This window comes from Cadophora gregata, assembly GCF_030347475.1.
Source record: "Cadophora gregata isolate MNR1 chromosome Unknown scaffold_2, whole genome shotgun sequence".
NCBI classification, from domain to species: domain Eukaryota; kingdom Fungi; phylum Ascomycota; class Leotiomycetes; order Helotiales; family Ploettnerulaceae; genus Cadophora; species Cadophora gregata.
Window position 1 is genome coordinate 3177713 of NW_026695925.1, and position 27409 is coordinate 3205121.

Below are 27409 nucleotides of genomic sequence, written 5' to 3' on the forward strand. Positions count from 1 at the left end.
AGGGGCTGACTCAAAGGCAACACGAATATGGCCCAATCAGAGCCAAGATCACGACGCGGCTTTTTTCCGCGAACGAGATGAAGAGCCTGTCACCACCAGACTGCACAGTGTTTCTCGACCAGGTCATCCAGAATGGCAGAATCAAGCACGAGTTCTCTGCCTTCACTCTTCCGTGAATTTGCAGGTCTCTCAACATCCCCTCGTAAGAACCGAAGCGATCAATCTATGAAAGAACCCGACTTTTCATCCGGTTTTGGCAGATGGAAATCCAGCTTCACCAAGAAGAAAAGACCCAAAGAATCTCACAGACATCGACAGAAATTCAGGAGCGACGATGAGGATATTGAAACTGTGAAGGAGGAGCGAGACTATGAGCGCAAACGGCTCCGACGGGCATTGCGGGAGCTGGAGGAGTTACGACGGGACCGGGATGAGCTTGACGGCCAGCGGCACAAAGCAACCACGGATTTGAAAAGGCTACGAAAAGAAGATCAAATGAAAAAGAAGAAACTAGAAGAGTACAGATTACGGTTTCAGGATCAAGAAAAGACATCGGACCGTCTTCGCGCGCATCTCCAGTCATTACGCAAGGAAGCGGCGGACAAGGATAAAAGAATTGATCAGCTGACCAGGGACGAGGCTAGCTCGAGGTCCAAAACTCAGAGACTTCGTGACAAACTCAAACGAGAGCGGGAGGAGGTTTCAAGGTTACAGGATGATATCTCTGATCTGAGGACGCAACAGAACCCTGTCACAGATGCTCGAGACACCGCCACAGCTCTCAGAATTTTGCGAAAGAATCACGATGAGCTTGGCAGACAATACGAAGCTTCCCAGGAGGATCTGAAGGCTCTCAAAGCAGACATTGCCCAACTTGAAAACGACTATACGCGGGTCAGAATCGAGAGAGACGATTCCAAGCAGCAGATGATCCAAGTACAAGCTCAGAATACTATTCAAGCACAAGACATTGAGGACCTGACAAAGTCGAAGGTTGACCTTGAGAAGACTCGGGATGTGGTTCAACCAATTCTACAAATCGGTGTGGACATCCGATTGCGAAATTTAGAGTCAGCGAGGGAATGCCTCCTCAAGATCAAACAAGCGGAGAAAGATAGGGCAATTATACTTAGCGGTAACGTTGCTGCGCATCGACCCAATGGAGCTGTCGACGCTGCACTCTTTTGGGCTGGGTTGGTGCCAGAAGACTACCTTCCTGAAGCCACCAGAACCTTTAAGAAGATGTACCAAGTCTCGCCAGAGAACTATGGCTGCTGGAGTCCCATGGTACTTCGTATGATTGACTGCCAGGCTACGATTGCCACCGTTCAGGTACAGCATCAATTCAAGAAGTTCGATACTTCACACCTGAGGGACGAGCACGAACGACTACACAATTACCTCGTGTCTCGTCAGAAAAGACTTTCTCCAGAAGAGTTCGAGGTTGATGAGAAGGCGAAAAAGTTGCTTGCCAAGATTGAGGTCATCATGGAGGAGATAGTGGACTTGAGTCGAGGCAAGGGCAAAGGACGGAAGAAGTCCCAAGCTTTTGTATGTACTCTTACGACTTATTTTGTGTCAAATCTAACCTTTATGTAGGAATACATCGAGAGCGAAGACGAAGAAATTATATCCAAGCCTGGAAAACAGGACACAGGAGTTCGGGTGGAAAATGATGAGAATGACAAGGCTGGAGATAGTTCTGAGACCATTTCGGATGAGGATGAAGACTCTTCCGAAGAGGATAGTGATTCTTCTGACGAAAGTGTGTCCTCGGAAGAGAATGAGAATTCGGAAGATGATATTGATTGAAGCGGGGAAGATGATCGTGGGAGGTCTGAGACTGAGAGTGGGAATAACGACTTGACGGATTATGGAAAAAGACACGAAGATTGCGATTGGAATAGCATTGAAGATACCCTGTCCTCACGAGGAGCCTTATTCAAATAGCGTTTTATGAGTGTTTGGAATTCTTCGCATTGAAAGGATGAAGATGTCGAGGAGTTTTAGACTGGCTGGTATAGCCCATGAAGTTTATTCAACTCAGATGATAAAATACTTCTCACAAAGCACACCAAGGACGAGGTAAGTGAACGCTGAACTTGTTTGTCAGGTTACAATCTTCACTGGTCCGGAGACTAGCTTCTTCGCTCAAGTGAACTGCTGCATATAATCACCAGGACTGTACTCCCAAATCTTCATTTCTCAGTCCATTACATCTTCTATTCAGACAATGAGGGAGAATTTAAATTTCTGTCAATTCCAAACGACGCATCTTTGAACATGATTGAATTCCAGGCTTTTGGATTGCAAGGTGGAAGTTATTCGGTCCTGTCATGATAATGCATCAAGATCCACAGCATATTCGAACGCATGTCAACCAACCCCTCTACTTTCAATCCATCCCCGGCCCCGGCTTCGAAGAATCGACATCATGCTTCTCTACTGCCTTTTCTTATCAACATCTCACTACCCACCACCTTGAATCTGCGTTCTTAAACTTGCCATGAACCCACGTAACTGCCCGAAGGTCTTCACTCCAACAGGAAGCAGACAGTTCTTCGCATCATTGTCCTCAAGCCACCGAGAAGTCCACTTCTCGTATCCTTCTTCGCCAAGCCACCAGGGTGCTGTTTCATGCACTGATGGAGAGAAGGCCTCGTGCTTTGGGAGAGAGGTTGTAGATGACGAGCTGGATGTGGATGAGGAGTAGGATGTGGTGCGTGTGAGGGAGGGGTTGAAATGTTTCGTCATTGTGGAGGAGATTGACTTCTGAATGATTGAGGAGAGTTGAATGGAGTGGAATATATTGCTTCTGAGTTCTGGTATGTTCTTCTGTGATGTGGAAGTTTGGGGAGGTTAGCTGTTTTATACACCGCTCAACGAGCTGAGTTGCAAGCACCGGAAATTGTGAATGGGTTCTGTGACTTAGTCGCATACATGGTGCCTTTTTGGAATAGAAAGTGTGACACTGAATATTTCATGAAGAAGTCTGAAAACCCTGAACTTACGACTGTCCTCGTTTATGTAGAGAAGGCTGCAGCCTGACGTGGAAGGTTCAGATCGTGAATGCCTTAAGCACACTATCATGGGGAACAGCGCCGACGCGCCGCGGTAAGATTCTGGTGGCTGCCCTGTACTACAGGAAATGTCCACTAACTTCGTAAGTATGAGCCTGGTAAGAATGTGTGTTGGGAACGGCAGTGGAGAGGATAGTCTAGGCACCATACACAGCAAATCAGTATTAAATCAATATTTCTATTCCTTGCGCATAAGTTTCTTCCCCTCCAACAAGAGCGACTGTACAGTCTTATTCCCAAAATCTCACTTCAACCGTCACTACTGGATGCTCCGTGTCATCCTTGGACTCGCATCCCAAATAACATCCAGACTTGCGGACATCGACAATTATCCGATCAGGCGTTGTCTCTCCCCTCCGATAGTTGTGTTCATTTCCCGAACTGGAACATGAACGAATCGATCTTGACCCATCACTTCCCCAATGCTCCCTAACTTTCCTAGCAGCAGCCACCAAAAGTTCCTCTTCATCCAACACCTCGCCGAAAGCGTGGTCCTCCGGATGAAACTCTAACCTAGCAACTCCATCCTTCGAATGCACTCCACCCACATCATGGATTTTCTCATATTTCGTCGTACTCGGGCCCTTGCATCCACATGTCTGCTCTCCCAGTGTTCGGTTACTGATCCTTTTCGTCTCGAAAGCCCGTGGACACAGCTTCTCACCACACCCATAGAGATGAACAACCCAAGTACACATGTCGTCTACATACTCTCTATTTCTGGAATTGGTGAGCCATTGTGATGTTTCGTACTCATGACCAATGAGGCCAAATGTTGATGGGCCGCGGCACTCGCTGACTCGCTTGGCGAGCAGGTTTTGCAGTTTAGGTGGCAAGTTGTAGAAAGGGAGTTGGCGGGTCGCCGAGCTCAGGCTGGAGGAAGTTGAGGATACTGACATTTTTTAGACTTCTGTGCAGTGTCTGATTATGTTTGTATCTGTACTTTGTCGTTCTACAGGAAACTGCAGGATCAGGCAGTCAGCTAATATCATTCTCAGAATGACTCACTGTACATTCACGAGTCAATGGAGAGATAACAGACGCTGACGGAATCATCGCAAGGGCTCTCAACTCACTCACTTCACGTCACGTCATTCACTTGTTTAGCGGCCGATACAAGGTTATCGGTGTACCCACTGGTATATGGTTGTAGATCAACCTGAATACGAAGGTTTATTTAGATGTCGCTTCCTTTTGAAAGCCATGTTTCAGGTTTCATCTGATTGACAAAGGACTAGATACATCCTATCGACCCCTCAAACGCCCTGTAAGCAGCCAGCAGTTACTTCCCTCCCACTCCAGGCCAAGAGAACTTCCTGATTTCAGAGGCAACCCTCAAAGCATCATAATGGGCTTTATCCATTTTCCTTTGGTGATGTTCTGGCTCCGTTCCCTTCTTTCTCTTGGGAACTTTCTCTTCTGGGCAAACTTCCTCGGGCTGGATAACAGACAAGATCTCTAGTGATTCGTCCTTTTGAGCCTCTGGATTGTTCCCCGGCATATCCATGCCAGTCATGACGGTATCTTCAACTGTTGTACGATCAACTTCAGTTCCGTTAAATGACACTTTCTTTTTTGGATCTTCTTTGCTTCGAGATCGTGTGTGGAGAACGGGACGGGTAGGTGGAGTGATAGCCCTAGCTGGGTCTCTAGGAGTATCTTTGCGTGGGGGTAGAGGTGGTGGTGAATCTGGGAAACAGCCTGGAACTTGATAGAACTTGGCCTCCGGAGTATCCGTCGGCTTCGGAGGAACGGAAGCTTCAGAATTGGTTGTGATCGCATTTCCAGTCGGATATGGACATCTTGGCGGTAATGGTGGAGGGATATCGACGGGAACTTCAGTGGTAGAACCTGCATTCTGATCATCCGGAGCCTTCGGACTGGTAGACAGTGCTGCAGTTACGTCTGGAATCTCGATCTTTTGTTCCTTGGTCTTCAGGACTTCATTCGGACATATTAAGGGATTTGGTTTCTTTTGTAGCTTATTTGGTCGACGTACTTTTGGTGGAGGACACGCTTGGGATTGCTCAGCTGCAACAGCCTGCTTAGCCTTTTCCGCTAGCTCTTTATCCGGCTTTGCTTTCTCAACCTTCTTCTGCTCTTCTTCCGCTCTTTGTAGCTTTTCGATAGCATACTCAGCTTTTCTCCTCTCCAAGTCTTTCTGTATTCGCTCGCTATTCAGCTTTTGGGTTTCCTGCATCTTCGACCTCACCAGCTTCAACATATCGTTCACAGCAATCAATAGCTCCATCCAATCCAGCTCATTATAAGAGTCGAAGTTCGTAAGTGCCAAAACCTTCTCAAGTAATGGTTGGAGCCTTTGAGCTTGACGTTGAAAGCTGTTGTAAGGATACTGAGCTCGACTGGTTGCTTCTTGTGCTAAGAACTCGTTCACCATCTTAGAATCACGTTCTTTGATGGTGTCAGTGACTTGAGGTTTTATCTTATCCGTGGGGTGTGCCAGGTTGTACTTCGTGATAAGTACAAGGAGCTCGAACTTGGTAGGCCCTTGGTATTTCATCTTGGATCGTGGCTCGGCGCAGAAGCGTTTCTTGTTCGGGAGAAACCGGATTAAAGGAGGAGCGCTCTCTACACTTGGATTTATCAGAGGCGTGGAGAATAGAACTTGGATATATTCGCGGAATTTTGTGACAGGAATATCAGGAGTTGAGGTGGGATGACAGCGTGAATCAATAATTAAAGCTGAGCGAGGCGTATACTAAGACGTCCGTGAGTCAACGATAAGCTGTATATATACATGATTATATCTGCGAAGGCTTGTATGAACCCACGGGCACTCGAGTAGCAAATTGCGAACAGCTGATGAAAGAAAAATGGCTGTTGACATTCGGCAAACGGCTAATCACCGGCTTTGAAATAGAGAACTTGTACGATTTGATCCCTAAGTGTCTTCTTGAAATTGAACATCTTTAGGTACAACTCCTCAATATACTAAACACAGATATCATAGAAGCTCAAACGTATTAATATGGAGGTAAAGCTCAAAGACAGGAATAATTCCTTCGATCATGCCTGGAGAGTGGATGTGCAGTTCGGATCTCTTGCAAGCTCAGGATGACCCAACTTTCACGATGCTAATGAACTATGAAGAAGTCCTCACAATGTTTATATGTGTTAACCTCTAGTTTTGGGTCGCTCAAGCCATAGATATTTACAGAGACTTGGTTTTATAGCTCTGCAAGTCGTTCTTGCTGCGGAACCAAATCTGGGTCGCATCATCCTCATTGTGCTCATTCCAAGTGCTCCTAAGTTCGCAAAACCCAATTGATACGTGAAAACCCCAAAAACGTGGTATCTATCTGATATTTTGTTTATAGACTCTATCGGGTTTTATGAACATAACAAACGAGTTTTCTCAATTCGGCAGGCGCGTCCGGCAACCGCAACCTCACTCAAGTGAGAGGTTTTGGTTTAGACGAGCAAGACCAACTCAGCGTAAGCGTCAAAGCAGGAATATCTTTCTGAAATTAATAGCTAACCAGCATGTCTTACATTACACCTGCAAAAATCGGTCGGATGGAAGGCATGGTTGGAATACCAGCCCCGAAGCTACCAAATACCAGCTCATGGACTTGGTTCTGCTGCAGTGTACGTGTACCCTTCCCGTCCCTGATTTGATTGCCGTTGATAGATAGATGAACTGACACGAGAAGCAGTGCTCCCGCGCCAATCAGCGTCCCAAGGAGTCTGAAAAGTACTCAATCTGTCGATCCTGCCAACATGAGGTGAGTTTTCGCAGCCGCAGCCATTGATGTCGAGACAGTTGGTTTCCAGCTTGAATGGAGTTCTGACTTCTCCCAGCGTTGCAGATCGTGTAGTATCCGCTGGAACAATCGCACCATGGCCTTCGCTGATGGAAAGTACACCCTTCAGACCTATTACAGATTCAAGCAAGAGGACGAAGACGAGGCTGCGAAGCATGGATTGGAGACTATATGGGGGAAAACTGCAAGGCTAAATTGGGAAGAGGCTGAGATGTGGATCTTGGCTGAAAGATTGGTCGAGGAGGAAGAGGCTGAGAATGCTAGGCTTCTGAGACGTTCTGGTGCTGGAGGTCTAGAAGTTGGTGAAGGTGGCAGTGGGTTGAAAAGCAGGGAGAGTGGAGAGAGCGAGGAGAGTGTGAATAATGAGGTCAGTAATGTTGGAATTATGGTCGAGAGATGGGTCATTTGAAGAGCGAGGGAGAACATTGGCGCTGCTTGGGCAACGGATAAGCAGTACCGACCATTACAGTTCGTGAAAGCGTAGACATGGCCCCAGATTTTTCGAAGCGTTGATCCATAGCGGTGGCTTAAAGCTGGCATTTAATCCACCTCATGAGCAATAGACCAAGCCTGAAATGGGCATGTCAAATGGTATGTCAACAACTGGCAGATTTGAATGTTCCCGAGAGTGCTCCCCCCCCCCCCCCCCCCCCCCCCCCCCCCCGCTTCGATGCGTGAATCATGATCATTAGGATATTCCCGGTATTTGCTAGACGTGAGTCAACAGTCGATCCAACATAAAATTGGTACCTCCGAGCAACTTCACTGTTATGTGCATTCAGCTCACAGAACATTCAAACTGCCTGAAAAAGAAGTCGAAGGAAAAACTAGCTCGGCCGTGGAGCAGAAGAATCTTCAAGCTCGGCGATGTCGGCTGTCACCCCTCTTGGTTATGTTGAAAAGCCTCCAAAGTTTCCGAACACGGTATACTGGTATTGGAAATGCTGCTACGTAAGTGTGAAATCCGGAAAACGGACATGTAAAAATGAGTATCCTGACCTTCCTTGAAGTGCAGGTTTTCAAGTGATATGCCTAAGTCGGCTGAGCAGTATGGACTCTGTAGTCTCTGCAGCAGAGAGAGATGTAGGGAGTGTGAGATTATCTGGCGCGGGCTGAGGACCTGATAGGTAGCGCTTACAGGGGAGAATATGGAGATTCGACGAAAGATATCTAGAGTATAGACAAGCAGAGTCTGTGTACTCAAAGTAACGAGTCTTCTTGAAATATGGCATCGACAGACGATCATGCCCCAACCGTACCCATTAAAAGCTGTACAATCATACCTCGTCTATGTGATACAGCATGACCCACATCCAACCAGACCCATTTACCAAACGCCTGCTAATCCAAATTGTACATCATGAGTCGCTCGGACCAGCTTCTTCATCGCCGGACGTGTTTGGCCTATCCACCTTTTGTCGTTTCCCTCGGAACAGATCCCCTAAAGTATTGCTCAGACTCCTCGCTCGCGTCATCCGATTTGATCCTCCTGATGCAGGAGACGCACTGATATTTTCCTGCTGGTCACTATATTTGAGTGGCGAGGTTCCAAGCTGGTATTCGTCATCCGTCAGGTTTGGATTGCTGAGTCTTTGCGACCCAGACTTGGTCCTTCTCAGCCCAAGCCGTGGCCGTCTAAAACTTCTGTTTCGGGGATCCATGCCACGCCGTAATGAGTCTGCGACAACCACACTCAAACCACCTGACAGAGGCGATAGTAGTGGCCCTGGTAACATCCTTGATATTGAATGCCTCGCAGGCGTCATTGGCCGATCTGGTTGTGGTGGAGCAGGGGATTGCTGCTCGTTCGGATGGGTATGTGGATCACCTTGCGATGTCGTCCTCGTTAATGTATTCGCAGTCTCTGCCGAGAGTTGTGCTTCTGATGGCAGTATTGGTGAGGACAGTGTGGCTTGTAGTCCAGGGTGGCTCGAAGGTTGCAGAAGATTGTCGGCGGAAGGTTTCCATGGGTTGCTGAGCAGTGGTGTTTCTTCGCGTGGAGCCGATGGCGCGACCCTGAGAGAATGTTTGTATGATGAGTTGGAATACATCCGTGGTGTTCGGGGTCGTCCTGGTGGCTCCACAAAGGAGACATGCGAATCTCTCCGTGACGATATCCCCTGATCATCGCTGGCCCCATCACCGTTTTGGAATACGCTTCCTTTTCGGAGTGAATCCCGTCTTTGAGATGTTTCTGGCGTTGTTATATCTTCGCCGGCATGCTCATGATCAGCAAGAACAATTCTTTCCTCTCCTTCATCGTCTGACTCCTCCTCTTCATCTTCATCATTCCTAGATCTCCCACTTGTGATGAGAAAGACTCCAAAGAAAGTCAGGAGACAGCCGCCAATAAATTTTGAAATGTTCTCAGTCGTCGCCTTCTCAAAGTCTCGGTATAAGATCGCACTGCCAATGATGACCGACAAAGTAAACATAACGAACTGGACAGGAATGACTTGAGTTGAATCAAACCGTTGAAGTGCCTTGTTAACATATCTCACTTGCATTACGGCTGTTGAAACAAGAACAGCGAGAAGAGCATAGGTTACGGGAGTCGTCAGAGCCCGCCATAGTGTTGATGAGAGCATTGATGCAACACCTTTGGTGGACAAAGCAGTGTATCCACCTATTCACGTTAGACATTGCACGAGTGGAGGTTCCAGGCCACTCACCAAAAAGCCCTACAAGCCCCAAGTCGATCAAGATGGTCTTATTTCCATACCTTGGACTTGCCCACACGAGCACTGCGATGAGGCCAATGGTCACACCAAGGTATATTTCAAAGGCCGTAGTCGTAATGGCACCCCATATCTCGTGAGGGCCAAGTTTCTTCTCCTCTGTCTTCGCACTCAGAACAACTGTAACCGCTCCACCGACAGCGACCACGACTCCCCAGAAATCCCGGTACCGAAAACGTTCCTTCAGCATGATGGGGGCAATCACGCAATTTGAAATCAGAGCCACCACACCCAACGGGGACACAATGGATGCTGGCGCGAATCCATATGCCAAAAAGTTCCCTGCCTCTCCCACTGTCATCAAGAGGATTCCTCCCCACCAATACGGCGACTTCAGATAATTCGAGTGGTTCTCATGCGAGCAGTCTGATGAGTCTGAGTTGAAAGACGCCGAGAGAAGGTTGTCCTCCTCGCCACTATTCTCCCCATCCACTTCAGCAGTATGCCCATTTGCATTTGTATTCGTACTCCCATATCCCCCGCTCGATTTAGCGATTTTCTTCAGTCTCTCTTTTCGGGCCATCCGCTCTTCGTGGAGCCTGATATGCGCATATCGTTGGATGTTGAGTGCGAAGGATATCAAAATGTTGCCGATGATCGATGTGACGATTCCAATGAGCGAGCTCCATCGTTGTAATTGCGAATCACCTCCCAGAATTGAGATACTATTGTAGGGACTTGGTAGAGAAGTAACCTGAGACAGTGTCACTGCAGGGAATGCTGTCGTCGGTACATAATCGAGGGCTGGCGTGGATAGAAACATATCAGCGAGAACTTGGAATGCCGCGTATCATCCCAATCGTGCCCTCTGGCAGGCGAACTCTTCACGGAGCTACGGTTGACGTCAATTTCAATGACATGGAGATGTATGTGGATCGTTCGAATATCTGTTCGTTGTTATCGCCTGATTGTAAGAGAGCAGCAAGTTGAGCAGTGATGATTTCACCGGAGCAGCAGTCGTCATTTCAAGAATCTTGGTCCCCACGTTGTTTTACACGTGCAGGGATTGCGATAGGAGAGGGGCGGTAAGTTGCCCTGTAAACCAGGGGTCCAGGCGGGAAATCACGTCTAAATTTGAACTTTTACCAATTTATGTAGGGATCTAAACCCTCGTAACGTCACCGAATTATTTGGCGTTATCGCAGGACCTGCGATCTCAAAACATTCCACAACATTCAGCAACTACCTAGGTAACAAAATGAGCGACGATGAAGATTACGAAGTGGAAGGACCTGAACTGGCCGAGGAAGATCCTATGAGAGCGTTCCTACCACAAGCTTTCGGAAAGAAGTCGAAAGAGGCAGACGTCGCGGCGCAAACTGGGAGGACGAAGAGAGCTGTTGACAAGGCTCCAATTGCAGCAAAGAGCTCTGATGGTAATGGAGAAGGACAGCGGAAAATCGCACAGGAGCCAGCCTCGAAGGATTATGGATCCGACGACGATGATGACTCGGACGACGATTCAGACCAGTCCGATGACGACGAATATCCAGTTTCGCATGAGCTGGTGCTCAAGACTCACGATCGCGCAGTTACGACAACTGCTGTCGATCCATCTGGCGGAAGAATGGTTACAGGATCCACGGACTGTACGCTGAAGCTACATGACTTTGCGTCTATGACGCCGACAACTCTTCGGGCGTTCAAGAGTGTGGACCCAAGTGCCTCAAAGACCTCTACCAACTCCGAAACCCACCCCATAAACCATGTTGAATTCAACCCATTGTCAGGAGGAACATTCCTATGCGTCTCGGCACACCCACAGGCCAAGATAATGAGCAGAGATGGGGAGGTTCTAGCGGAATTTCAGAAGGGAGATATGTATCTGAGGGACATGAACAACACGAAAGGACATATATCAGAAGTCACCACTGGTACCTGGAATCCTGTCGATAAAAACTTATGCGTAACCGCTGGAACAGACAGCACCCTACGGATATGGGATGTCAACCACAAGCGAAGCCAGAAAGAGGTCATTGTACACAAATCAAGAGCTGCTGGGTCCGCTGGAAGAACGCGAATGACTGCAGTCGTCTGGGGAAGTCCTATGCAAGGGGGGAGTAATATTCTTGTCGCTGCGGCTCTGGATGGAAGCTTAGTGATGTGGAGCGGAGACGGGCCATTTTCTCGACCTACAGCAGAAATTCGGCAAGCTCATAAGCCAGATACGTGGACCGGAGGGGTTGATATCAGCAACGATGGTCGGATGGTTGTTACGAGGGGTGGTGATGATTTGATCAAGCTTTGGGATCTTCGGAAGTTCAAGACTCCGGTTGTTACAGTCTCGCACCCTTCAACCTCGGATGTGTACGCTGTAACAAACATCAAGTATTCGCCAACATCTTCAAGTATTATCACTGGCTCGGCATCCGGTCATCTACATATTCTCAATCCCGGAAATCTAAAGCCTGAGCTGGTGACACCAGTAACTCCCGGTTCACCTCTGATCACAGTGGAGTGGCACCCCAAGCTCAACCAGATCATCACAGGTTCTGCCAATTCGGAAGTCCACGTTCTCTACAATCCCAATACCTCTGTCCGCGGTGCAGTCGACGTAGTGTCTCGAGCTCCCAAGAAACGCCACGTGGACGACGACCCTAACTTCACCACTGATCAGTCGACAGGTCTCCCAGGAGATAGTATCGTCAGTGCTGGAGGAGTTGTTACAAGTGCTGGAGCAACTTCGTTCGCAGCCCGCCATCCGACCGTCGGCCTCACAGCTTCCGGTCGATCAAGAGATCCTCGCAGGCCGCAAATACCCATGGTGACTCCATTCATGAAGAGTCAACCAGATGAGAAGCATATCAACGACAGCATTTCTCTCAGCAGTATGAGAGATGAGGATCCTAGAGAGGCGTTATTAAAATATGCGGAGTTGGCAAAGAAGGATCCATTGTTTACGAATGCTTGGAAGGATACGCAACCCGTTACTCAGTATGCTGATTTGAGTGACGAGGAAGAGGAAGAGGGGCCGGATAAAAAAAAAGTGAGAAGGTAATAGATCTCGGCGCTTTGCGCGAACAGTTTAGGACATTACGGATATATTACGGATATCATGGCGTTGAAATGGCGCCCGTAAAAGGCTATAATCGGATATGAGCGTAATGTATGTAAGTGATGTAGATATGAATACCCATACGCGGTGTCATTCACCGCAGGAAAATCGCAACCATCAATCTGATGCGTGTCTTTTCTGCTTACGGCTGTTAAGTGGCTGCCATGACCCGAGTCAATGGCAGGCATTCGAAGAAGAATCACAACATTTTTATTTGCGCATTTTCCACTCTGACTCTATTAAACATTATTGGTTGGTCCGTGAGCAGAATAGAACTTTAACTTTTAATCATCATCTTGATTGGTATGCAAAGCAGGTCCTTGGGAGTGACAATTAGTTGTTGCTCAAAGATTCTCGCGGAAGCCTCAAGATCTAACTTGTTCATCCAAGCTACGCTGCTTCCTACAACATGGTGAATCTGGTCATTGCAGGGGTCCCACCAGCAACAAGTACAGAGAAAATGCTTGAGATCCCTAAATATCCTCACCAAAGATAATCAGACGGAAATAGATCCTCCTCGGTCCATGTCAGTGGCTTCAGCGACCTTGTATCCCACATAACCCCATCAAAGTCCTTCTCAGCGATTCTCACCTTGGCTGCTATATGAGGGAGTCCCAAACCTTTGTCCAGGAACTCTATCGGTCTCCGCTGTCTGTAGGCTTCATCTTGACTACCTCTAGCATAAAATACCTTGGTGATACTCTTGTATGTCCAAACGCAGAGACGCGCCCACAGGGGATCTAAAAAATCATGCCGACCACCTGACAGCACAGCAACAGTTCTTAGGTTGTGCCAACCACTGCAAACGCGTCCTGGAAAATTGTTGCCCATAGTGGAAAAAACCCCACTTCGGTTGCTTTTTTTTATTTTTTAGTATCGGAACAAGTGCATGGGCTTATGGCTCACTTACTCGATGCATAGGTTTCTAATCTTGGCAATGGCTTTGCGTGAGACATTTTTCATGGTCTTTATGGTAATGCGGTTGAGAATGAAGTAGTTGTACTTGCAGTACAATCCCAGTGCCTGCGAGTACATCGTTTTATTGCATCGCAAGGCAATCATTAGAGTTGGGGTTTTCCCGTCGATGATCTCAATACAGTGTTCGAAGATCTTGTCACGCAGCTCGAATGGGATACTGCTGAGGGAATGACCATTACTGGGAACGTTGCTGTTCTGCTCCACCCTAACTGAAGGGGAAATTGAGGGCCCATGAGTCATCATCTTTGATTCTGTAAGGATGTTGACTTCGAGATGCTCGAGACTTTGTTGTATAGCGGGAAACTTGTGGTTCGCGATGACGGTTTTGTTGACAGATATGTTTCCAGAAACCGGAATTCCTATGGCAGACATCTCGGGGCTTGCAGTTGAATCTGCCAAAGCGTCGAGAAGACTTGCGATACTCTCAGCGGCTAGCTTGGATGACTTGCGTGCATCTGCTTGTATCTCCATGTTGTTCTGGGCTGTAGCTTCGAGGGACGAAAGAATGGCTCGGTGGCGGAGAATAGGGCTTGCAAGCTTTCGAAGTTGGAAATATAGTAGAGCGTGGAAGGAGAGTCGAAAGATGTGTTTTGAAGTAGCTCAATTGTTCGTTTGAAAGGGAAGTGGGACTTTATTGAGAGGGATGTCATGTCACTATCCCGTTTGTTCCAGGCAGTGATTTCAGCCACTCAAAGAATCCAACTGAGGTGGTACAACATCACCTGATTAGACTTGTTTTAAAGTTGGTCAAGTGAATCAGGTTCATTAGTAGCGAAAGGCCGAAATAGCAGCCAAAAAAAAGGAAGACGGAAATCCGGAGTATGAGCAGCGACATTGCCAACAAGTTGCATAGGGATAATATTACAGTCCAAGCCTTACTCTTTTGGAGAGTTGCAGAAGAAGAAGCCGAAGAACAATTAAATATTTGGTTGTTCAATCAACGACGAGTAAGGGGATAGTTGCTTCGTACAGAGTTGGAAGTAACGAGAACGCCCAGTACAAGCACTTCCACCCTGAGAAGCCAACCACCACTGTCAGAAAAATAGAATGTGTACACTGCATCAGATTCAGACAATAATGATAAGAGCACGTCTAGTCGGTTTGAGAATCTCAAGAATGCTTGGAAGTGATTACAAACTTGTCCTCCGCCTCCTCAACATCTTGGGCGAGGACTGAGGCTTAGCGAGATGATTGTATGCTCCCAATCATATCATTCATCTGTTCGTAGAATCACGAGGCTAATCACTGATCATGAAGCGAAATTTAGATCACAAAATCTGCAGAAGTCAGCTATCGAATGGACAATGAAATGATGCCACATATGACGATATCACCAAATTCGTTGTCGCGGCCAGCACATATATGAAGTGGTAGAAGCCCTTCAATTCGAAACTCAGATCCATATAGCAAATCTTCACACTCAGCAGACTCTGACAACTCCTCAGCTACACCAATTACACGTACGAACACGCACAAAATGTCCAAAGAAATAGTCCTCATCACTGGATCTACTGGGCATATCGGTTTCAGAACCCTCATTCTCCTTCTGGAAGCCGGCCATAAAGTCCGCGCCGCCCTTCGCTCGCAAGCCAAAGCCAATGAGATCCTTCAAACAAAGTCTATTCAAGCTCTGAAACCCAGTTCCAACCTCAACTTCGTCATCGTCCCCGATCTCACCGTAGATGGAGCCTACACAGATGTCATTCGAGGTGTAACTTACATCTTGCACCTGGCATCTCCCATGCCGCCTGCCTCTGACGAGCCTTCTGACTACGAAGAAACGTTGATCAAGCCTGCTGTTGCAGGTACAGTCAACATCCTCAAAGCCGCAACCCTGGAGCCCGGAATCAAGAAAGTGGTCATTACCTCATCCGCCGCTGCACTTTTCGACGCAAAGTATCTCTTCGAAAAAGATACCCCACTTGGAACAGTCTGGAATGAGAAATCCCGAACACCGATTCCGACAGGACCATTTCCATCTCCTTTCCACGCCTACGATGCTGGCAAGATCGCGGCTCTAGCTGCTGCAGATGAATATGCTGCAGATCCAAAGACCAAGTTCGATATCCTGACCATCTTGCCCTCGTTTGTGCTTGGCAAGAATGAGCTGGTTACCAAAGCTTCTGATCTGGCCTCGGGAAGCAACGGTCCAGTCATGGGACTTGTCCTCGGAAACACGTCAGATATCTCGCTCGTCAGTAGCACTGTCCATGTCGATGATGTGGCCTTCATGCATATCAAGGCTTTCGATCCCGTTGTGCCTGCAGGGACGTACGTGACCAACTCGGAGGGGTATTCGGGTACTTTGTGGCAGAATGCGGCTCGGATCGTTGCTGAGGCATTTCCTGATGCAGTTATGAAAGGCTTATTGAAGGTTGACGGAGTCCAACCAAGTCTGAGCACCAGACTTGACGGTTCTGCTTCAGAGAAGGCGATGGGATTCAAGTTCCAGAGGTTTGATGAGCAAGTGAAGAGCGTAGTCGGACAGTACCTTGAGCTTCTGGGATGATTGAAAAGTTATGCCAGATTAGAATATATCACCATATTACGATCTGATATTGTATTCAAGTGTTTTTCTCACTTCATTCATGTTTCTTTTTGGTCAACAATGGAAATAGAGTAGAGAACTTAAGCGTCAAAGAAGAATTTTAATAATTACCAGAAATCCAAACGAGCTATAACTGTTTTGATGCTGATTTATTGAACTCTCTTTTGAAAAGTAGATCGTCTATCAGACAGCAGCCAACATGGTTGATCGAACAGCTTCGTCAATGTCTTTCGGTCGAATTCCCGGCCCGAAACTCAAGCAAACTGCTCTGTGAACTAATTCTGCAAGCCTTCAGCCTTTTTTGTGTTACCGTATTCACCTGCTGATGGTGCTACTTACCGTATAAATGTTTACTCGTGCTGAGAGTCACAGAATTGTCTCCAAAAAGCTCCCTGAACAATGTCTTCCCATCATCACTTTCAAGTTTTGAAGGCATCTGAAGCGTAACCGCACCTACACCAGGTTGAATGTCGATACCTTTCCTCACCAGATACCGCTGTACAGCTTCTGAATCTACATACTCCGCGCTGTCATCTTGCAGATTTGTTTGGGGCTCGCCGGCTCCTCCTGTCGTGCACGGTTCGGCATCCTCGCTTATTTTTGTTGATCGTGACAAAGTACGTTTCCTCAACACATGACTCGCAGACTTTCTCACAGATTCCTCAGTGATCCCTTCCGTGATACTTGTATTCGACTCTTCAAGGAGTTCTTGAATATGCCGTGCTATGTCATCTCTAGTACTGTGAAAAATGCAGAAGCGAAAGCCTTTGCAGAGAATAGGGTACGGCGTCGACTTGTTTGAAATTAGGTGATAGCCATTCAGCAAAGCTGCGTTACGAAGCTGTGTCGAGAACGGAAGCTCTATACTTAAACTTTCATCTGAAACGTTCAGAGTTCGGGGACTAGCCCACAGGTTTGGTTTCGGAGAGGTGGTATCTGGTGAGCTTGCTCCACCCGAACTCCCCGGCATTGAAAGCGCATTCGGCTCGGATCCCGACAGTGACTCACGATGTGCAGACGTTCTTACATCCTCTATTTCTGTCAAATATGATCCAGCTTACGGCAGAGGGAACCTACCAGATACCCTCGCTGAAATCTCGCCCTCCCTGGATTGCGACGGCATTGCAATCACTAACTTGATCTGCTCAGCTGTGTGTTCAAGGTGTTTGGAAAGCTCAGGATCATTCCTCAAACCATCACGGCTATCAGCAAGGTCGTGAAAGCGGTCAAAAGTCGCTTGAACCTCCTTGAGACGAGCCCGTAGATCGCTGACTTGCCGTTCTAGCGAGGTAACAGCTGCTTCCTGTCGCTGGCGATACGCTTGTTGTGCGAGTCTCACTTGGGCTCGTCGACGCTTCATCTGATCAGCTGGTATGTATTAAAATGGACATAGAACTTACATCACTTGCAGAGTCGGTGCCACCCTTACCGCGCCTTGACTTGGTCTGTATATGATGTGTTCCTCCTTCTCCCTCTTTCATACCGCTAGTGTGACTTGCTTCTATGAGATAGGGAGGAAGATCTTCATATGTCAATGTTGTCGGCGTGGCATTTGAATGCGTATGCATGTGCTGTGAGTACGATGCCGGAGCAAACATTTGAGTCTCGCTGGCTTGATTGGCGAATTGGGGTATCCCCACTCTCAGCCATTCTTCATCTGTCGTTTCGAATTGGTTCGTTCGCCCATGATCTGGATGGCTTTGCCATGCCCCTAGCATTCCATCCCATATTGTTGTTGAAGTGGCTTCCATGTTGAAATGGATGAGTGATTACAAGAAAGACTCGGCAGTGCAAATAAAGGGATGCTCGAATTGTGATGATTGATCGTATTGCAGTGTTTCATGCTAGGGGAAGTGCCTCTAAATATCTTGAATCGAATTCACCCATCTAGGTCAGCTTATTAAGTGGACCTTTCAAATCATGCCGCAACCTGACATGACAAAGAAGTCCTCAGCAACTTGAAGTATCCATCGCGATCATGAGCTGCATTGTCCTGCTAAAACTACCGACAAGTACCCGGCCACCAGCACTTTATCAGGTCCGATCTGCGAATCAAATGCCCTTGTCAAATGAAAACCAGATGAATCATCTGTAGTTGTATCATTTATCAATCACTTTCTTCAGATTACTGATCAATTGTGTGTGTTGGCTGCATGCCACCCCTGGTGCCAAGAAGGCAATGTATGTCAGTGTAATCGATAGTTGAACAGCCGTTTAACGACATCGTTTTAAGGCTTTTAAACGAACTGACGTTTCTATACCTAATAACGAACCGCTGTTCGTTTTATAAGTATATAAACTAACAGAACAAGGTCGTTACTAAGAACGAACAGATAAACTTACCTATAAATCTACTTCTACTACATCTCTAGTTACTTCCTCTACTCCTAGCCCTTTTAAAAGAGTATTCCGTCGAACCTCTATATCTTTAGCTTTAATTTCCTACTTAATTAGACCGGTCTATAACTTTAAACACTCCAGATATTTAATTATATATATACTTATCTTATTCCGACGATCCGAAAAAGTGATTTTTACCGTAGAAAACGCGTGTTCTAGATCGCTAGATATCGCTAGAAGTAAGAGTATATCAAGAGCTATTCTAGAGAGGTTTAGAAAGGCCTTTTATTACGTAGGCTTAAGCTACTACTTAATAGCGTTATTATAGCTGTAAACACACTTCGTCTTATAATATTAGTTATATTCGTCTATAACAAGGGTCGGCGTATCGATCTAACGTAGCTAGAGCTCGAACTTATTAGTAAAAAAGGTATAAAGCATCAGAGAAGTCGGAATAGTCGATTTTAGCTTATATTCGTCGTCCTAGAGATTCTAAATAACTACCTTTACTTTCTCCTACTAAGAGAGCCTCTAGAACTTCTTAATATATAACTATTTACGTACAGGATTTAATAAGAGGGCTACAGCGTAGGCTAGAGATTCGTTACTTTTACTATAATATTTATCTATTTTCTACTATCCTGAATTAACTATCGCAGATATCTTAATATTATCTTAATACCTCTCTTTAGCTTTCTTAAAGTAAGTAAGTATAAAATCTATTAAAGGGAGAACTTAGTTAAGAGAGGCTCTATAACTTTTAAGAGACTTAGTAGATAATTTCAGGACTCCTAAAAAGCTCTTAATCTCACCTAAAATCCTCTAATCTTCAGTATCTAGGTGATCTAGTTCGATTTCCACGTCTCTATAAGTTGTAAAATATTCCTTAATTACCTCTTATAATAATAGAGTAACCTCAAGTATTAAAAACTAAGAGTTCTATCGCGTAGAGTTATCTCTATAGAAGTAACAATTCCTAGATAAAGTAAGGAACCTTTAGAGCTATAAGGTACTATATTATATAAAAACAACGAAATTATAAAGCTTCCTAAGAGGTCTCTTTTAACGCTATTCCCTTATTTTTTCTATTATTTATTATAGCTATCAGTTTATTATTATTTTATTCTCCGTAGATTCAATTGATTCGTTATTAGTAATAAAAAGGAAGGCTTTTATAGTAAGGTTAATAATATAGCTAGTATAGCGTAATCAGTAAGTAGCAGGGTCGTATTAAATACTAAAGGACTTATAAAGATCTTACTTAAATTATTAGTAAAAGCTATAAGGAAAGTAGTAGACTTACTAAGAGTAAGAAACCTTATTATTACGTTATTATCTACCGTGTTATCTATTATAAAATACCTTAATTTCCCTTGAACCTCCTAATCCTTTATTACTTCTATTACTATAAAGGCTAGATTCTTTCTTATTTTATTCCTAGAGACCTCTCTTATTCCTCCTATAGTTCTCCTTACTATTCCGTTAGCTCTAACGTAATAGAAGATAATTACAAGTATAAGGAGGTTATTTATTAAAGTCTATATATTATAAGAGACGTATATCTTTAAAAGGGCGTTTTTAATATTATCTTTAACCTTACTCTTATAAGCTTTAAATTATCGTTCTACCTATATACTAATTATAGAGTAAGAGCGTAGTAACTAACACGTAATATCAGAGTTAAGGTATTTAAGGAGTTCGCGGAATTCAAGTCTTTCGACTAGTTATAAAAGTTAAGAGTATACTAAGATAAATCTATAGAAAGTTAGTATTAAAAATAAGTGAGAATACTTATATTACCTAGTATAGAGAAGCTTCAGCTTATCTAGGTTAATAGAGTTACTATCACTTACTCCTATATTCCGACGCTTAAATCAAGACTCGTCTGCTATTTCAATCTAAAGTTTAAAACTAATAGAGAGAGGTTATTAACGCGTAGAACTACTATAAGTAATAGTAGTTCCCCGGGGATTACCTTTCTTTAATCTATAGGTAGCTAAATACTCCTTCGTAAACTGTGTACCACTATTTATATAGTAAACCTTTAAATAATAGCTATAGCGCTATATCTTTTTACTAGTAGCCTTATCGTAGTATCTCTTATTAATATTCTTACTTAGTATATACTAAAATATCTATACCTAATATTTATTTTTATATACTAAAGGCTCTAGAGGGCTAAGAGGCTCTAAAGGTACTCTATAAGTTATTAGGTCTAAATTAATAGGAATTAAAGGTATGATATTATCTTTTACAAGTAGCGGAGTAAAATTAAGATATACTTAACGATTTCCACGTCTCCTAGGAGTTAAAGAGCCTCTAGAGTAGTTATTAGTATTATTTATAAGTCGACGTTAAGTTAAGGAAGGTATTTTAATAGTTTTAAAGATAAGGTTTCCTTATAAAAATCGCGTTAAGAGCAACTTAACTTTAACCCCTTTTTTCTTAATAACTACTCAGTGGAAAATAACAAATAATACATTAAATAAAAGATCTATACTATAGCTTGAATTTAATATTATTTTTATATATTTATATTAAAGATTAGTAGAGTTTAATACTTAGATATCTAACTTTCCCCTGAAGGTTATTAGAAGAAGTAGCATAGTCTACTTACATAAGGCTCAGCGGGAACTATACTAAAACGGGGTTAAACGACCCTGTTCCGTTAGAGATCTAACTAACTAACAGCTGTTCTAGGTCGCTAAAACGAACGCTAGTCCGTTTAGGGTTAGCGTAAACGAACGGCCGTCCGTTCCCGTTTTGCCAAGAACAAGAAAACTATCGACCACGCTGATGTATGTAAGCGACTGAAAACGCCGAAGCATCATTGCATAACAAACTATGCAGCTATGCTGGCCGTGATCTGGGTAATTTGGTATCGGAGATGTAATGAACTTGAGCATGCAAATCCGTTGGAAGGTCACTTAACACATGCCAGGCTCAGAGCTCGAAACCTCTCAACTTCAGACTATCCGTCCTTCTGCCTTCATCGTCCTGCTCAGCAATTTCCAGTACAGGAAATTTGGCAGGTATAACTCTTCTACGAACAGCACCGTTGACGACAGAATACTTAGAGAAATCTTGTACCCCGCAGTACCTCCTCAGATAATCCTCATCCAACTCTAGGAGTCCGTTTACCTGGTCAGCAGGCGCTTTCAGCATGGCGAGAATAGCATCCGAATATATCGTCGCTCTTCTCGGGTCATTGATTACATTAGGATCGACTGATGTGATCTGGCCTGTAGCACCAGATTGGATTGACTATAAACAATCAGTTGTTTGGTTTGCGATGGTAGAATAAGAGGTGGCACGAACAGGTACAGGCCAGATACTCGTGATCGCCATATCTTTCTTCCCTTCCCTGACCCAATCTATAGCCAGTTCCTTCGTCAAGTCAGACATTCCAACCTTACCCATAGCATATGCCGTCTAATCTCTGAAGAAGGGCGAGTATATCGGTGGACTGACGACAATGACCCGTCCCTTCCACCCATTGTTTTTGAAATGTGGAAGAGTAGCTTGAATCGTTCCATACAGTCCTTCGGGATTCACTCGCTGCATAAGCTGGAAGCGTTTCATGGGAGTATTCTCGATAGGAGCCCACCATATCGCTCCAGAGTTGTATACCACGACGTCGAGATGCCCATAGATCTGCCTCACGTCAATTCCATGACCTGAAGTTTCGCAAAGGATGTTGCTACCTTCACAGTCTCGTCCACAAGCTTCTGCACACTGGCATAGTCCCGTACGTCGACTGAAATGGCTGTTGCTTTCCCCTCAGCTTCTCTGATTTTTCGCTCAACAGTGCTGATGATTGATTGTTGCGAATTGGGGTCTGGAGGGAAGGGCTCCGCGGTTAAAGCATCACTGGTGGATTTTGCTGCTACGACGACTGCACGCTGTAATCAGTTGTTTTAGGTCTATCTCAATTGTTTGCAAAACTTGCCAGTATACCCGTTTTTGGCCAGATCAATTGCCATTTGCCTGCCGATGCCACGCGAAGCTCCCACGACAAGCGCTACTTGCTGGATCTTCGAAGTCGTAAACTCCGTTATTATTGCATCTGAGAGGTCAAAAGTGGTACGATACAGTTCCCTGAATATCCAGGAAATCAGTTGAGGAGTAAACCATTGCTGATAAGTTCATATACTGTGCGTGATGGGTGTATGGTACCTCGATTGTAAACGTTGAAGTCAGATCAGTAAACCATAGGTTAAGAGCCGAGGCACTGAGTTAGGCACCATGCCATCCGACATGCGAGTGTCAGAAATTATCCTGAGGCGCTCTCCTTCCTCGGAGTAGACTCTGCTAAGTTCTGTCTTTCGTACGTCATGTACCAATTGACTACAGCAGGGTTTCTGAAGGCCCACCAAGTAGAGTTTCCACTTCACGGTCTTGTGAGCTGAACCTGGAGTCTGTCGAGAATCCAAAATACACTACGACATGAAATAGCCGAACAACCGCCCAAAGGCTCTGAGAAATACGATGATTTTTTATGGCAGTACTAAGGGCTAGAAAGGACGGGAAGTGGAAAGGTTTGTTGACACACAACTGGGACGAGCAGGAGTCTTAAGCGAGGCGAAGGGGTCCCAGTGTTGTGGAGGCTCGTGCATTTGACCTAATTGTACACAGCACCTCACGGATATCCCTCAAACATTGACAAGGCGATATTGGCTTCTTACTCACAGCTTGAGATCCTTCTTCATAATATCCAAGCTCTCTCCCTCCCTACTATCCACACCCTCCTTCACAACCCTCTCCACCTCACTTGCCAAATCCGCCTCACCACCAAGCAAATCAAACCAACCTCTCGCACTATTCTTCTCCAACAACCTCGCCGCCACTTCCGCAACATCCGCTCTCGTAACCTGTCCCCTCGCAGGTGTCTTCCCCAGCACAACCTTCCCACTCTCCGGCTCATCACTCAAGTTCCCCGGTCTTAGCACAATATACCCAAAGTCCTTCTTCTCCTCCGCAAGCACAGTCAACGCTTCATCAGCAGCGAGCTTTGCCTTGTAGTAATCGGGCATCATCTCCTCGTTGACTTTGCGGACTGTAGACCAGGATTTTTCATCCCACCATGCGGCGCGGGTTCGCCGGCTGGAGAGCGCAGAGACAAGCAAGAACTTGGTGATAGATGGGGTGGAGAGGGAGGAGCGGATGAAGAATGTGCAGGCATCGCGGTCAATGGCGTAGGTTCGTGTCGAGCCTCCTTTACCTCCGGCGCCTGTACGAGGGAGAGTCAGTATGTATATCTTCATTCCACATTGTATGAACTGCCAGATGTACCGATGCTTGCCACACAGCAGCAAGCAAGATGAATGACAGATTATTAAGAAAGTAACTGAACATACCAGCACTCCAAATAACCCAATCTGGCTTCGCTTTCTCAAGTATCTTCTTCGCATCTCCCTCGCTCTTGACATCCTCCAAGCTCTCCACCAACACCTCAATCTTGCCTGGTCCGTTCTTGCCTGCTTCCAAGATAGTGTTCTTCTGCTCTGGGTTACGAATGACGGATATGACGTCCCAGGATCGAGAGACAAGTTTGGGTGTCATCAGTAGGGAGACTTTGCCGTGGCCGCCGAGGAGGAGGATGCGTGGGTTGGTCATTTTGAGAGGATATGGAATGGTGTTTGGATTTCCTTAAACTGAGATTGAGTGAGAAATTATGACAGAAGCTACAACAATTGTTCTGAGACCTGTGAAACAGTATACTGAAGAAGTTCTTTACTAGTGATTAAGCGGCAGCAGTGATGGAATATGTAGGTTGTACGAGCCAGGATGACGATTCTGAACTTGACCCCACCATGCACATTGCATCATAGCACTTGGCGGTCCAATTATAAGAAAACTTTGTTAACAAAGCTTGCAAAAGTGAGAACCCTGGTGGTACTTTTGATCTGTGGGTCCAGAATTCGGTCTCTTCGGCGACATGAATAGTACGAAGGATTGTTTACTCATTCTTTGGTTATCAATTCTCAATGAGAGGTTTGGGTCAAGCTCCCGCATTGTACCCCGCATCCACATAGCATGTGGCGCAGAAAGCAACATTGTGGCTGATGCTCTCGATTTGTGATTGGGGTTTGTACAAAAAGGTCAACTTCAGGGCGATGCACTGTATCTATTCCATAATGTACACTAACACACAAAGGCAACCAGCCAAACCCATCGAACTCCTCCAAATCAATGAACTCGACTGTGTACGCCACGCCAGATAAACTCCGATCGATCAGTGTGAGACCTCCAATGCCTCACCTACAACCCCAGTCATTTTTTCTTTGTCCTTGAGAATACCGTTCCGCACCCTAGAACCTGCCAAAAAACATACTCAAATCAACGCAAGCGACGACTATCTACTGCTGTACTGGAAAGCTCCGAACGCACCAGTAGCCCCTGGTGTTTGCGGTCCCATAATGCCGCCGTTGCTGTTGTGTCCTGGTGTGCTTGCGAGTCCGGCGTTGCCTGTATTTGGTGTGCTTGGTCCTCCATTGGTGTAGCCGTTGCCGTTCTGTCCAGGAGTGATATTCTCTTGCTGGTGATGGTATGATGGCGCTGAGTGAATATGTGCGTTTGGAGCCGTGTACTCTGGGAAACCAAGGCCCCACACCTTTCCAAGGTGTTCATCACTGAGCTCGCCATTGAAGATGCGCTCCCTCATCTTGAAAAAGACCTTGCCTGTCAACAGCGAATCGGAGCCAGCTTGATGTGCAACACCTTGCCTCTTGACCTTCAGGGTGTCGGCCAGATTTTCCAGTCCCGACTTCTGTTCAAATTTTTGCAGTACTTCAGCACTCTGACCATCAAGTGGAGTAACGTGGCCCAGGGTGTGTTGTCTGATGGCAGATTTCATGAGAAATTTGATGTCATAAATGCTAGGAAAGAACTTCTTCATGAACCTATCGAATTCGAACTCATCGTCGGGGAGGGGTTCGATGAGGAGGAGCTTAGTGAGATATCCGAAATCGTAGCCACCGTGGAATGATATCCAATGTACATCTTCCTCGCACACAAGACCAGAGCTCATAAGAAGGGATCCGAAATCATCTGGTTCGATTCCCTCGGTATTTAGTCTTGGGAAGTCCACCCCCGCTATTCTCAATGCTTCGATTGACACTTCAGAGTACATGTCTTCTTCCAGTGAAAACTTGAAATTGAATTGCCAAGTTGTAGGAATCGGCACAATAGCATTGGCAAACTTCCTTGTCTCATCTTGTGTTGTATCAAGGCCCAAGTCCGCCGCAGACATCGTAGTTGGTGGGGACTCGCCATCTTCCGTGAAGATTGTTATCCCGAGCTGGAGTATTTTGAGTAGATCGACATTGCATCGCAGACATTGATAATGATAATCACTCTTGCCATTAAAGGCCCCCATTGGTCGTGCAACGAGTCCAGGAAATTCAGTATCCTGACTTCACGTCAGATCATTCAGCATCTCTCTCCATGTTTCCAATCTTACCATTGCAATGTAAGGGAACTTATCCACAAGGCACCGCAAGACAGCCATCTCCTCTTTCAGGTTTCCCGCCCACACATCTCGTATCCTGTTCTTATTTCCAGCGGCTCTCGCTGGATGATCCATCCCATTATGACTTTGATTATTCGCATTCGCAAAACCCATCTGCGCAGCTTGACTAGCCAGACCAGTCCCCCCAGGCATCCCTAGCCCAGCACCTCCAAAGCCTCCAGAGAGACTGAGGGCATTGCCATTCATTGAGAAAGGGTTGCTCATGGAATTCGCGTTCATGAACCCTCCCGGGTTAGACGCGAGGGAGGGCGGTGGCAGCCCAGCGCTGTGTGCCTGCGAGTGCGAAGGGTACTGTTGGTAGTGAGAGGCCAGATTATTGGGTGCGCCGCCGAAGCGCTGCATCGGAGGAGGCATCTTGATTCCTTGTGCTATGTATGCTAATCCAGAAGAGTCGAGGGTGGTGTACGGTTTTCATGGGCGCAGCGTAACGCGCAAATCGGTGGGAGGTATGTAGGAGCTGCAGTAGGTGTATTGAGATCTGGAGATCACGACGAAGAAGTTTAGAGAGGGAGGGTAGTCGTGATTCTGGCAGATTGTCCAGCTCTGTTGCGTTGCTTTTGAGGTTGTTGATGGACGACACAGACCACACAGGGCTCCATATCGGCCGTCGGCGGCAGTTGGCCTCGCTTAAGCTTAAAATGCCAAGCCTAACTTCGACCTCGACTGCAGTCGCGAGACGACCTCCTTACTGCTCTCCAGATCACAGCCTTGTTCCCTACAACCTTCACAATGCGTCTCACCAGGTAAGTCAGTCTGGATTGAATGGATGGGTATAGTGGGAAGATTGGCCTCGGCTGACTATTGCTGACAATTGCTTGTACAGTGTACGGAGAGCTCCTCGAGCAAACCTCACAGGCTTCGATCCAAAAGCATTCGCGGCAGCGGCTGGTACACCTGCAAACGATCCCTGGGCACGAGCGTGAGTAGAATCTTCAATATAATCTTTTCACGTGCGGAAAAGAACTGATTGGGCTCGACAGTGAGGCGTGGCGATACACAGGACCCTTCTCACGATGGAACCGATTCAAGGGCAGCTTCCCAGGCTTGGGCATTGCAACAGTGGCATTTGCGGCATACTGCGGATACGAATACCTCTTCTTGAAGGAAGACCACGGACATGGAGAGGGACACGGAGAGGAACACCACTAGAGGGGGTTCAAGGAGGGGCATCGCTGTACATATGAAACGATAAGAAGAGGATGCAACAATTCATCACCGACTTCTGTGACATGACCAACATTGGAGCTTTGAAGGTTCGATGTGAAATCGTCTGGATTCCACTGCAACATATGGCTACCGAATACTTACCACCGGACAATTTGATACAGCATGCCAGAAAGTCGAGTGCTGATGC

General features: G+C 46.1%; 14 protein-coding genes across 14 annotated transcripts; 5 read left to right on the forward strand and 9 right to left on the reverse strand.

Annotated features, from left to right (window-relative positions):
• The first annotated feature begins 72 nt into the window (after positions 1-72).
• ONS95_008321 (uncharacterized protein) lies at positions 73-2056 on the forward strand. The gene is made up of 2 exons (XM_058501874.1): positions 73-1551; positions 1600-2056. Exons 1-2 carry the CDS (start codon positions 133-135, stop codon positions 1810-1812), a joined length of 1632 nt encoding a protein of 543 aa, XP_058363196.1. The 5' UTR covers positions 73-132; the 3' UTR covers positions 1813-2056.
• A 413-nt stretch (positions 2057-2469) lies between these two features.
• Positions 2470-2754, reverse strand: ONS95_008322 (uncharacterized protein; the record flags this gene model as incomplete). The annotated part of the gene is made up of 1 exon (XM_058501875.1): positions 2470-2754. One exon carries the CDS (start codon positions 2752-2754, stop codon positions 2470-2472), a length of 285 nt encoding a protein of 94 aa, XP_058363197.1.
• A 556-nt stretch (positions 2755-3310) lies between these two features.
• On the reverse strand, positions 3311-3979 carry ONS95_008323 (uncharacterized protein; the record flags this gene model as incomplete). Its single annotated transcript, XM_058501876.1, has 1 exon — positions 3311-3979. One exon carries the CDS (start codon positions 3977-3979, stop codon positions 3311-3313), a length of 669 nt encoding a protein of 222 aa, XP_058363198.1.
• A 383-nt stretch (positions 3980-4362) lies between these two features.
• Positions 4363-5601, reverse strand: ONS95_008324 (uncharacterized protein; the record flags this gene model as incomplete). Its single annotated transcript, XM_058501877.1, has 1 exon — positions 4363-5601. One exon carries the CDS (start codon positions 5599-5601, stop codon positions 4363-4365), a length of 1239 nt encoding a protein of 412 aa, XP_058363199.1.
• Positions 5602-6941: 1340 nt separating this feature from the next.
• Positions 6942-7274, forward strand: ONS95_008325 (uncharacterized protein; the record flags this gene model as incomplete). Its single annotated transcript, XM_058501878.1, has 1 exon — positions 6942-7274. The coding sequence occupies one exon, from the start codon at positions 6942-6944 to the stop codon at positions 7272-7274; it is 333 nt and encodes a 110-aa protein (XP_058363200.1).
• A 264-nt stretch (positions 7275-7538) lies between these two features.
• ONS95_008326 (uncharacterized protein) lies at positions 7539-10652 on the reverse strand. The gene is made up of 2 exons (XM_058501879.1): positions 9538-10652; positions 7539-9491 (listed from the first exon to the last, which is right to left on the reverse strand). The coding sequence occupies exons 1-2, from the start codon at positions 10364-10366 to the stop codon at positions 8224-8226; spliced, it is 2097 nt and encodes a 698-aa protein (XP_058363201.1). The 5' UTR covers positions 10367-10652; the 3' UTR covers positions 7539-8223.
• ONS95_008327 (uncharacterized protein) lies at positions 10653-12910 on the forward strand. The gene has a single exon (XM_058501880.1). The coding sequence runs from the start codon at positions 10802-10804 to the stop codon at positions 12599-12601; it is 1800 nt and encodes a 599-aa protein (XP_058363202.1). The 5' UTR covers positions 10653-10801; the 3' UTR covers positions 12602-12910.
• Positions 12911-13130: 220 nt separating this feature from the next.
• Positions 13131-14331, reverse strand: ONS95_008328 (uncharacterized protein). Its single transcript, XM_058501881.1, has 2 exons — positions 13569-14331; positions 13131-13514 (listed from the first exon to the last, which is right to left on the reverse strand). The coding sequence occupies exons 1-2, from the start codon at positions 14105-14107 to the stop codon at positions 13142-13144; spliced, it is 912 nt and encodes a 303-aa protein (XP_058363203.1). The 5' UTR covers positions 14108-14331; the 3' UTR covers positions 13131-13141.
• A 782-nt stretch (positions 14332-15113) lies between these two features.
• Positions 15114-16145, forward strand: ONS95_008329 (uncharacterized protein; the record flags this gene model as incomplete). Its single annotated transcript, XM_058501882.1, has 1 exon — positions 15114-16145. The coding sequence occupies one exon, from the start codon at positions 15114-15116 to the stop codon at positions 16143-16145; it is 1032 nt and encodes a 343-aa protein (XP_058363204.1).
• A 125-nt stretch (positions 16146-16270) lies between these two features.
• ONS95_008330 (uncharacterized protein) lies at positions 16271-18076 on the reverse strand. The gene is made up of 4 exons (XM_058501883.1): positions 17585-18076; positions 17262-17538; positions 16524-17216; positions 16271-16465 (listed from the first exon to the last, which is right to left on the reverse strand). Exons 1-4 carry the CDS (start codon positions 17933-17935, stop codon positions 16368-16370), a joined length of 1419 nt encoding a protein of 472 aa, XP_058363205.1. The 5' UTR covers positions 17936-18076; the 3' UTR covers positions 16271-16367.
• A 3391-nt stretch (positions 18077-21467) lies between these two features.
• On the reverse strand, positions 21468-21944 carry ONS95_008331 (uncharacterized protein; the record flags this gene model as incomplete). Its single annotated transcript, XM_058501884.1, has 2 exons — positions 21468-21788; positions 21843-21944. The coding sequence occupies 2 exons, from the start codon at positions 21942-21944 to the stop codon at positions 21468-21470; spliced, it is 423 nt and encodes a 140-aa protein (XP_058363206.1).
• Positions 21945-23209: 1265 nt separating this feature from the next.
• ONS95_008332 (uncharacterized protein) lies at positions 23210-24140 on the reverse strand (the record flags this gene model as incomplete). Its single annotated transcript, XM_058501885.1, has 2 exons — positions 23210-23754; positions 23882-24140. The coding sequence occupies 2 exons, from the start codon at positions 24138-24140 to the stop codon at positions 23210-23212; spliced, it is 804 nt and encodes a 267-aa protein (XP_058363207.1).
• Positions 24141-24489: 349 nt separating this feature from the next.
• On the reverse strand, positions 24490-26624 carry ONS95_008333 (uncharacterized protein). Its single transcript, XM_058501886.1, has 2 exons — positions 25987-26624; positions 24490-25935 (listed from the first exon to the last, which is right to left on the reverse strand). Exons 1-2 carry the CDS (start codon positions 26407-26409, stop codon positions 24880-24882), a joined length of 1479 nt encoding a protein of 492 aa, XP_058363208.1. The 5' UTR covers positions 26410-26624; the 3' UTR covers positions 24490-24879.
• A 160-nt stretch (positions 26625-26784) lies between these two features.
• Positions 26785-27204, forward strand: ONS95_008334 (uncharacterized protein; the record flags this gene model as incomplete). Its single annotated transcript, XM_058501887.1, has 3 exons — positions 26785-26798; positions 26879-26974; positions 27036-27204. 3 exons carry the CDS (start codon positions 26785-26787, stop codon positions 27202-27204), a joined length of 279 nt encoding a protein of 92 aa, XP_058363209.1.
• Positions 27205-27409: the final 205 nt, after the last annotated feature.